Genomic DNA, 10,337 nt, shown 5'->3' on the forward strand with positions numbered 1-10,337 from the left:
CTCCCCTGCCTCCGTCTATAAATTCAAACCGCGCCGGACCCTAACAGACAAACGTAACGGACAAACAAGCACTACTTCTCCTTCTCCTCTTCGTCTCAGCGTATACGTAATCATGGTAAGGAACGATTTAGGTACTTTAAAACGAACTTTCAAACGTTTTGTGCGCGCAATTTCGGCGTTTTGTTCGGTGGAGAACCGCCAACGTCGTTCTGAATAACGGTCGACGTCAAACTTTTTTGGCATCAAAATCGCAGCTCTGTTCGTTAACTTTGAACTTTTCGAAATCATTTTTTAAACGAATTATAATTATAAAACGTGCGTGTTTTCTTTATTGTTCAGAAATGTGGGAAGAGTAGTAACGTTAATATTAATAATGGATAAGTTAGTCATTAAACGTGATAGGCCTACAATGCCGCAAGGCGTACACAAGTTTGACGTCAACCGTTATTCAGAACGACGGCTGTTATCTACCGAACTGTGGCTCCGAATTACACGGAAAAAAATAAATTAAAAAGTTTGTTTAAAAGTACAACAATTGTTCATGGTCTTGAATCAAACTTCCCCAGCGTGAGTGCATCTCCGTCCACGTCGGCCAGGCCGGCTGCCAGATCGGCAATGCATGCTGGGAGCTGTACTGCCTGGAGCACGGCATCCAGCCCGACGGCCAGATGCCCTCCGACAAGACCATCGGCGGGGGAGACGACTCCTTCAACACCTTCTTCAGCGAGACGGGGGCCGGGAAGCACGTCCCCCGGGCGGTGTTCGTGGACCTGGAGCCCACCGTCATCGGTATGATGGGGTCGGCTAGTTGAAGTCACCCAAGTGACTGTGCGTTCACACCAAGACACATTTTTCGGTTGTTAGCCGTCGGAATGCCCGTCGTTTATGGGTTAATAATATAATCCGGAGGCACACACCGCTTTGTGCCGTGATATTATATATATCGTATATATAATATAATATAGATATTTATATATTCTATATATAATATCATATAATATTATATATAGAGCTCCGGGAGTCGCAAACGGCAACAATCACTTTCTCCTCCAAGCTGCGGTTCACTGCGGAATGCAGGGAACGGTTGGCCCAGCCGGTTGAACGCTGATTGGCTGTTTTACGTTACTTCACCCACGTTACCCACAGGGAGTGAACGCTGATTGGCTGTCTCACGCGAATGCCGCGAAGTTCAAATATTTCAACTTCTGCAAAATTTTGCAAATCCACGTGAACGCGCTCGCCCGTGACTGGGAAAACTGTCGCCCCGTCAATCAAATCTTGTCACAGGTTTTTGCTGCGACAAATTTCGCCCGATACGCGTCTCTACGTTCACTTTGCGGTGTGAACGCGCAGCAATGGTTCACTAGGTGGTTGGTTTAATATGGTTAAACATTGCAGTGTGTTTTCTCCCCACAAACGGGTAATATGTATTTAGGGAGTATTTATAAATCTTATTAAGTCATTACCTTATTATAACTTTAAATATCTCCATTATTCAAAATATTTACAGTTAATAAATGCATTTACATGTATATTATAGCAGCAAGTAAGTAAGTAATTAGGGTCAGGATTAAGGTATTTATAATGACATTATAACTTGACATATCTACATTATTGTGAAATATTTACAGTTAATACATGCATTCACATATACATAGAGGTGAAGATAAAGTTAGATTAAGTTTGACAAAATTGCATTTAGATATTTAATAATGCCTACCAGAACTAAATATTACAATAATAGTTAAATCTGAATATGATGTATCATCCTTTGGCACAAGTTAAATATCTAATCTAAATAGAACATAACATGATGTGCAACACATTCTGCATTGTCACTGTGTTGAAGGGGATTTTTCCACCTGCACCCTATTTTCCGATCATTTAGTGTCTAGGGTGTAGAGCTACAAGGTTATCCTTTGGGACAACGGTTCCACGTCAATATACGTCCTCTAAAGGTGCTTGTTTTTGTCCCTGACCGGCTTAGATTACAGATTACAGTTTTCATTGTGGAAATGATCACTACTGTGAAATAAATTTGTGTCTTTGGTTTTCGTTTGATCCGGTCTGTTTGTTATTGTGTCCAACCAAGTCTTGCTCATGGAGAAGTCTCGCTCTGAATGAGTTTGTAGTCTGAACACAACAAACTCCTCTCTCCCGCTCTCATGCTTCTATCTGCAATGCTTCTTGCAAACATCTCAACTCTTGTGAGACTTCCGATAGAGCGAGACTTGGTTTGACACAATAACAAACAGACCGTGATCAATTCAAAGATAAAGAAACAAGTTTAGGGGGATCCTTTCCATGATGTATTATAATATGAGGCTGTCAGTGGCAGAGACTAGAGACTGTACATTGACGGTCTGCTATGGCCCCAAAGGATAACATCGCATTTTTCGTGGATTACAGCTGCAGTATTCTTACTCAAGCCATGAGTTCTCGCCCAATCTCTTTATTTCCTTTACGGCGTCTTCATGTGTTTTTGCTTATTTTGCGACGTACAGACGAGGTTCGTACCGGGACCTACCGCCAGCTGTTCCACCCCGAGCAGCTGATCACAGGGAAGGAAGACGCAGCCAATAACTACGCCCGCGGCCACTACACCATCGGCAAGGAGATCATCGACCTTGTGCTGGACAGAACTCGCAAGCTGGTAATATTCATGAGTCATTCAGGGTATATTAGGGTCATGCACCAAAGTGAATGTCACTGATGGCTGGATGCTGATTTGATCCAGGCGGACCAGTGCACAGGTCTCCAGGGCTTCCTCATCTTCCACTCATTCGGTGGAGGAACGGGCTCCGGCTTCACCTCCCTGCTGATGGAGAGGCTCTCCGTCGACTACGGCAAGAAGTCCAAGCTGGAGTTTGCGGTTTACCCTGCTCCCCAGGTGTCCACCGCCGTGGTGGAGCCCTACAACTCCATCCTGACCACCCACACCACCCTGGAGCACTCCGACTGCGCCTTCATGGTCGACAACGAGGCCATCTACGACATCTGCCGCAGGAACCTGGACATTGAGCGCCCCACCTACACCAACCTCAACAGGCTGATCGCTCAGATCGTCTCCTCCATCACCGCCTCGCTGCGCTTCGACGGTGCCCTGAACGTCGACCTGACGGAGTTCCAGACCAACTTGGTGCCATACCCCCGTATCCACTTCCCCCTGGTCACCTACGCCCCCGTCATCTCCGCCGAGAAGGCCTACCACGAGCAGCTCTCGGTAGCAGAGATCACAAACGCCTGCTTCGAGCCGGCCAACCAGATGGTGAAGTGCGACCCTCGCCACGGCAAGTACATGGCGTGCTGCCTGCTGTACCGCGGCGACGTGGTGCCCAAAGACGTCAACTCGGCCATCGCTACCATCAAGACCAAGCGCACCATCCAGTTTGTGGACTGGTGCCCCACCGGCTTCAAGGTGGGCATCAACTACCAGCCCCCCACCGTGGTGCCGGGAGGAGATCTGGCCAAGGTGCAGAGGGCCGTGTGCATGCTGAGCAACACCACAGCCATCGCCGAGGCCTGGGCGCGCCTGGACCACAAGTTTGACCTGATGTACGCCAAGAGGGCCTTCGTCCACTGGTACGTCGGGGAGGGCATGGAGGAGGGCGAGTTCTCCGAGGCCAGGGAGGACATGGCCGCCCTGGAGAAGGATTACGAAGAGGTGGGCACCGACACTGTTGGCGATGAAGGGGAGGAAGAAGGGGAAGAATATTAAGTCATGATGAACTCCAAATATACTACAAAATATTGACGTTTGGCTTCACCTTTGTTAAAGAGTAGGAGATGTTAGATATTTTGTTGTCTTTATTATTGTTACGGCTGTAACACGTTCATCGTTTTGTTAACCAAAGTTAACCTGATTCTTTTGTAGTTCAAAGTTCACATCAAACTTCCTGGCATAAAACCAATGCTGTTTGTTTGAAAAAAAACCATGACAAATTCAGACAAATGTAATAATTAAAGAGGTTTCCACAAAGGGGAAGGTCTGAATTTGATCGCTGACTAGAAAGGAACTTCTTTCAAAGACACAACGGAATTGTACTGTACAGTCGCGATCTGGAAAGTAGTACGTGACTTGATTGAACATGCCCCCTCCCTCTCTTTTCTCAGTTACGTATGACGCAAGCGCGTTAGGGCGAGCCCCCCCGAAACCCATAGAGAACCTACTAGGTGCGATATTTCCAGAGCCAAAAACCATGAAATTCAACAACACTGATTGGCGAAATCTGTACTTTTTTGCATAACAACGGGCTTAACAATTAACCATTGGCTTAAATTACAGTACGGAAGGGCTGAGCGAACTGGAGCCCCGGGAAGCAGAATTTTTAATCCTACCATGGCCACGCCAATATCCCGAAAAGACACGCCCGCCTCTATTTCTGATTGGTCCGTCATACTCGCTTTTACTGGCTTGATATTAGCTGTTATGGTTAGGGTTAGGTTTAGGGGTTATGGTTAGGATTAGGTTTAAGGGTTAGGGTTAGGGCTCTTTTGTGACGCTCTCGAATGCTCACAGCGAGGGTACCGTAGCGTCCCGTTGAGTTGCATGCAACCCTCTATGGACGAGCCGCCACTGCTGAGAGGCAACACTTCTCAACGGTAGAAAACAATTAGAAAACAATTTTTTTTGTGGAGACACATTCCTGTTCCCCGCTTGTATTGGAGTGAACGGGGATATCTACTTCTAGGCCCCATGAATCAAACCATGAAGGGACCCCGTCCACAGCCAGCCAAAACAACTGCATTACCAGGCTTGGCCACTGAGCACTGGTGGATTGCGGAAGTAGGCACTGCTCCTGGGGGCCTGGTAAGGCCAGGCCGGGCTTCAGGGCCAGCTTCCCAGCGGTCGGCAGGGACACATTCGGTCGCTACAGACCCTTCAGCCACATCAGGCCCATCAGCGTACCTGAGCGGTCCTAGGGGTACATCTCATAAGGGATCAGCACTAAAGGGCCGGGCAAACCTACCATTATGCACCGCAAAGGACCACGTAGATATAGACCACCTTTTCAAGACTGGGTAGGATTCGTATTCATTTCAAGAAGAAGCACTGGGTAGTGATGGGTCGTTTGCGACCTCGGCCTGGGCAACAACATCCCGATTCCGAACATGAAGCGCTCCTCAGCTGAAAGAAACTTAGTTGTAATGTTGTGTGTTGATTGATGACCGTTTGCACCATCGTTTGAGAACGAGGGAGGAGCTGATTCTGACTGATTCAGCTGAGAACCGTGCATTCCATGATTCCGGAAACGCGACTGAACGAATGAACAAACAATTCTGAATGATTCTTCTTGGCGAACTGACCGACGCGAACTGAATCAAGGAAAAGAATCATAAAATCCATCACTAGCACTGGGCCTTATTTAACATGCCCCGATACCTGTTTTCTTTAATGTTGGAATAAACCTTTTATTTTTGGACAGAGATGTGGTCACTATGTGGACTATTACATTACGACGTCAGGGTGAAATTGTAAATTTGATTAATTTCAAAATTTCTAATTTAATTTAACTCAAAATGTGATGGAGTCCGAATACTTTCTGAAACTGACACGCACACGCACACACACAAACACACGTCTTTCCTTCAAAGCTTCATCTTTTCCTCCATCACTGGTGAATCATTTTCAACAATTCCCATGAAGCCATTCAGTGAGTTAGTGGTGTTAACAAAACAGTAACCTTTATTCATCTCTATACAGAAAACATGGAAGATGCACTAAAACATGAAGATACAAATTATTATGTAAAGCTTGGTCATTAATAAACAATTACCAAAAGTAATTGAAAAATAGAAAATTAAATCGGGTAGTATTATTACGACAACATCAGTATTAAATTTGTAGAATATCATGATACAACCTATTAATGAATGTAAACAGTTTTGAATGTAAATGTATGCCAGAAGTCTTACATTTCCAAACATGCTAAAACATGGGGCAGGGGGATAGCTTATATCTTTCATGCCAGCCAGCCTGTCAGTCATGAGTTGTAATGGAATCAATGACCACTTCATGCACGTGTGTGTGTATAGATTTAGAACATTATGCACTGAGAATATAATTTACTGAACCTATACTGTGCTGGTTAAATGAAAATAATAAATGCTGTTCAAATCAAACAATCACTTATCTCACAATGCTTATGTATTGCTGGTGACTGAGCTCACTGTACTGCAATTATTTAGTTATGTACATAGTTATGTTAGTATATGAATGATCCCACTGGCTTGGATGATGTTGAGAGATGACACATGACATGGCATGAAATTAATCGTGAATTAAGTAATACAATATTGAAACACATTAAATACAAATAGAAATGAATAAATACACAGAAAAAATATGAAAAACAGGTAGTAATAGAAAATTACATGTGTTGCATTTATTGAAGTATCTATTTCATCCTTTACTTAATTATGGCTCTGTGTCTTTATTTCATGTTTATTTATGATTAATTTATGGATTTAATATTGTCACATTTGGCATACAAAGTCACTGTGGAGGTTAGCAATCAGACCAGCTGATTCAGATAAAGTTTAGACATCTTAACAATACAAAGTTTTGTCCAAAAGATAAATACAACTTCATATTTAGTTGTAAACAGCTGCTGCCCTTTGTATGGCATGATGAAATCTAAGCTTTGTATCCGCCCTTCCGTATTTATGTCAAGCATGAGATAGGACAAAGCAAATACAACCAAAGCCAGATTTTAAAGTGGAGGATGTGTGAAAATCCATTAGATATGATGTCAATGTGGTAACGTGGTTAGAAATCCAACATAGGCTCCGGCCCATCCAATCCAATCTCTGTGTGAGTTTATGTTTGTAATAGTGAGACCAGGATAAGGTCGGTTCGATTCTCCTTTTAGCCACTAGATGGCAGCGACGGCTTGGATAAAAGTGACGCAAAAACAAACCGAACTCGTCCAGCCATGCATTTGTGTGTTTGGGGCGTATTTTATTTCAATGAATCCACACAGTCAGTCGGTCTTCTTATTCCGGTTCAGTCTGGTAAACATCTTGGGTCCACAATTGATTGTACAACATCCGAGTCCAGCCCAAAGGGGAGCATGAGTTACTTCTGCCCCGATTCCATGTGTAACGATACACATGATGCGTCTGATGGAGACCAGAGTCTGTAGAGGTGCACGGTCTTCCCGGTGGGTCTCTGGACACCCTATTGTCTCAATGTTCGTCTCATCAGCTTACTCGGCTCCCTCCAGCCGACCTCTCTAGTAGTCAGTTCCACACCAGCACTTCGGGGCGCATTATGTGGCTGGGGACCGCCACGAAATATGGGGACACTGGGGTGGATCTGGCTCGGCCCTCATTTCTTATTGGCTATCCTCCTCTTCCTGGTCGCCAGCATGTCATAGAAGGGGTCCCTGCTGATGCTTGCTCTGTAATGGGGAAAGAAGACAGGAGGATATTGATGAGGTTAGAGTACACATCATTTTTAGTGGGTTTACAGATTTTTTTTTAAACATTTATATTTCTGAAAGGCACATCACATCGATAATGTGATCTATAGCAGCAGTAACAACGTCCACATTGTGTGTATTATACTTCCGACATTAGGCTGTTCAGGGACCAAACCTTTTTGTCGGTGTTGAAATCAGTAATAAATGATACATGAGGAAGGTAAAGGACGGAGGAAAAACAAGGCAGCTCTTTGCAGCTCTGAGAGCCGAGAAGCCGTGGCTGTGGAAGCTGTCCATGGTTATCTCTTTGTTTCGCATCCAGATGAGAACGGCACTGACTCACCCTCTGCTTTCCCACCAGTAAGAGCACCGGATGTGCTGAACATTCATGTGTGTGTGAGTGTGTGTGTGTGTGTGTGTGTGTGTGTGTGTGTGTGTGTGTGTGTGTGTGTGTGTGTGTGTGTGTGTGTGTGTGTGTGTGTGTGTGTGTGTGTGTGTGTGTGTGTGTGTGTGTGTGTGTGTGAGAGAGAGAATGTAGCGCCAACCCTCAAACCAATTCTCACCCTTTCTGAGGATTCAGATAACTACTGTGTGTGTGTGTGTGTGTGTGTGTGTGTGTGTGTGTGTGTGTGTGTGTGTGTGTGTGTGTGCGTGTGTGTGTGTGTGTGTGTGTGTGTTTTGTGTACATAATTGCTGACCACGGGACAGTCTGCCACCGGACCAGCTGCGTCAAGACACTATACGTTGTGAGAGGCAGCACAGAGTCTGGGCTGAATGCTGAGGTCAGCAGGCCCTCAGCACCATACACACAGCCAGTGATGACCTCCTCCTCCGGTTATATACTCTAGAGAGGCCCTTCAACATCGTCCAGTAACTTCTATGATTAGCTATGCACTATTTAGTTATTCCTCTATGTATTAATCATTGATTTAACACGATTTAACATTAATGTATTCATAATATATATATATATATATATATGCACTTGTGTTAAATCGATGATACATATCATTAATGAGCAGATAAGGCTTAAAGACATAGGGGCTCGAACCCAGAACCTTTGGGATGGGACTCCTCACCTCAAGTCTAGACTAGATTATCCTTAACGAGTGTCTCGCTATAACGGTCGGCATACAAATCAATAATGACAATGGACCCCAAAGAAATAGGCATGGCTAGGTATGCATGCTAACTGCTACACCAGCGTTGCGTGCTACGTAGCAATGGTAGCTATATGGTACGATGTGTAGCCTTTGGTACAGTGCGTGCACAATGCCGCTAGAGAGCTCACTTGAGATGTAATGCAGGTCAGTAACGTTCCTGCTAATAGAGAGACAGCCCCCCCCCCCCCCCGGGAGTTTTAATTGAATCTGATTGAACACAGTGGGGGTCCCTAAGAAGGCTGTCACACATGCACACACACACACACACACACACACACACACACACAAGTATCATTGGGGGCAGAGAGAGAACCACAAAGACAATGGAAGACACTCCCCCCAAGGGCGGGAGACGAGAGGGGGGTGTCTGAAAGTGAATCAACCGAGGCAGTAAAACGGCAGACTAACGTTCACCTCAGGCCGCCTCACATTGCCCTCCTCTCTGCGTCAAGAGGCCCTCGCGCAAACACGATTTCCAGTAACAAGGAGGGGGCAAAAATAATGATGATGTCACAAGCCTGGTCAAGGAGCCCATATCTCTGGCCTAATGGAAACCCATGGGTCAATGCTAAGGGTACTCCCGTCTCGTTAAGAGCACAGGGGGGAGGGGGTTATAATATGATTCTCTACCCCTGGTATTGATACGTGAACCCGTATTGGACAAGGACAAGGCCAGGGGAGGGGGGCGGAGTAATATGATAACAAGCTGGGTGATCAACTACCCACTGGGTGCAATTATACGCAACACTTTGTGATTCCTTGATCACATTTAACACAGCGGCATTCGGTTACAGGAAATGGAATTGAGCGCGTGTCGCTAAAAAGCACACAAAGGGTGTGTGTGTGTGTGTGTGTGTGTCTTCCTTCCTTCAGTCAAGGTCAAACAGGAGAACAGCCACACATGGGAGCAGCTTCGGCAAGTGCCCTTTCAGTGAAAATGGATACCGACGGACAAGTTGACTCTCCCTCCATATCTCTCTCCCTCTCCCTCTCTCTCCCTCCTTCCTTCTCTCTCTCTCCCTCCTTCCTTCTCTCTCTCTCCCTCCTTCCTTCTCCCGCTCTCCCCCCCCCCTCTCTCTCTCTCTCTCTCTCTCTCTCTCTCTCTCTCTCTCTCTCTCTCTCTCTCTCTCTCTCTCTCTCTCTCTCTCTCTCTCTCTCTCTCTCTCTCTCTCTCTCTCTCTCTCCTCTCTCTCTCCTCTCTCTCTCTCTCTCTCCCTCTCTCCCTCCTTCTCCCGCTCTCCCCCACCTCTCTCTCTTTCTCTCTCTCTTACTTGATGGATTTGATCCACTCCTCCTTCTCCTCCGGCGTGGGTGCTGATATCCTGTACACCACGTGGTTGCCCTCGACGACGCGGCCGTCGGCCTCTGTCTTGCAGGCCTTGATCACCTGACCCTTGTGGTTGGGGTTGTACAGCTCAAAGCAGTTCTAGCCAAGGAAGGAAACATAGCATTGGATTCAATCGGGCTGAAGGTTCATTTGCTTTGCGGTGTTATTATGTATTTTCACACCAACATACAAAGACATATTTCTTGTATATGTAAAGATATATATTCCCCCAGTATTGTGGCCATAGATGGATCTCAATAACAGTAACAGTGAACAACAATTATTGTATCCTGTCATCATGGAGGTTATTACCGTTAGTGCAGAAATAAGCACTAACTTACAGTTTATTAATTTATTATTACCTAGTGTTGTAGTATTCATTTAATTTCATGTTAACTAAGGTGCTGGTGCTTATGGTAACTA

At 45.5% G+C, this 10,337-nt stretch overlaps 2 protein-coding genes across 2 annotated transcripts in view; one reads left to right on the forward strand and one right to left on the reverse strand.

Annotated features, from left to right (window-relative positions):
- Nucleotides 1-571: 571 nt before the first annotated feature.
- LOC311366919 (tubulin alpha-1A chain-like) lies at nt 572-3,718 on the forward strand (the record flags this gene model as incomplete). Its single annotated transcript, XM_084485698.1, has 3 exons — nt 572-789; nt 2,505-2,653; nt 2,738-3,718. The coding sequence occupies exons 1-3, from the start codon at nt 669-671 to the stop codon at nt 3,716-3,718; spliced, it is 1,251 nt and encodes a 416-aa protein (XP_084341824.1). The 5' UTR covers nt 572-668.
- Nucleotides 3,719-5,754: 2,036 nt separating this feature from the next.
- cyth3a (cytohesin 3a) overlaps nt 5,755-10,337 on the reverse strand; it is a 26,436-nt gene continuing 21,853 nt past the window's right edge. Inside the window, exons 11-12 of the mRNA XM_084485576.1 lie at nt 9,859-10,013; nt 5,755-7,403 (exon numbers count right to left, since the gene is read on the reverse strand). Of these exons, the coding sequence (XP_084341702.1) occupies nt 7,331-7,403; nt 9,859-10,013 (228 nt within the window). The 3' untranslated portion in view covers nt 5,755-7,330. The remainder of the gene's footprint in view (nt 7,404-9,858; nt 10,014-10,337) is intronic.

The sequence above is a fragment of the Micromesistius poutassou genome (assembly GCF_964030765.1).
Source record: "Micromesistius poutassou genome assembly, chromosome: 21".
NCBI lineage: Eukaryota > Metazoa > Chordata > Actinopteri > Gadiformes > Gadidae > Micromesistius > Micromesistius poutassou.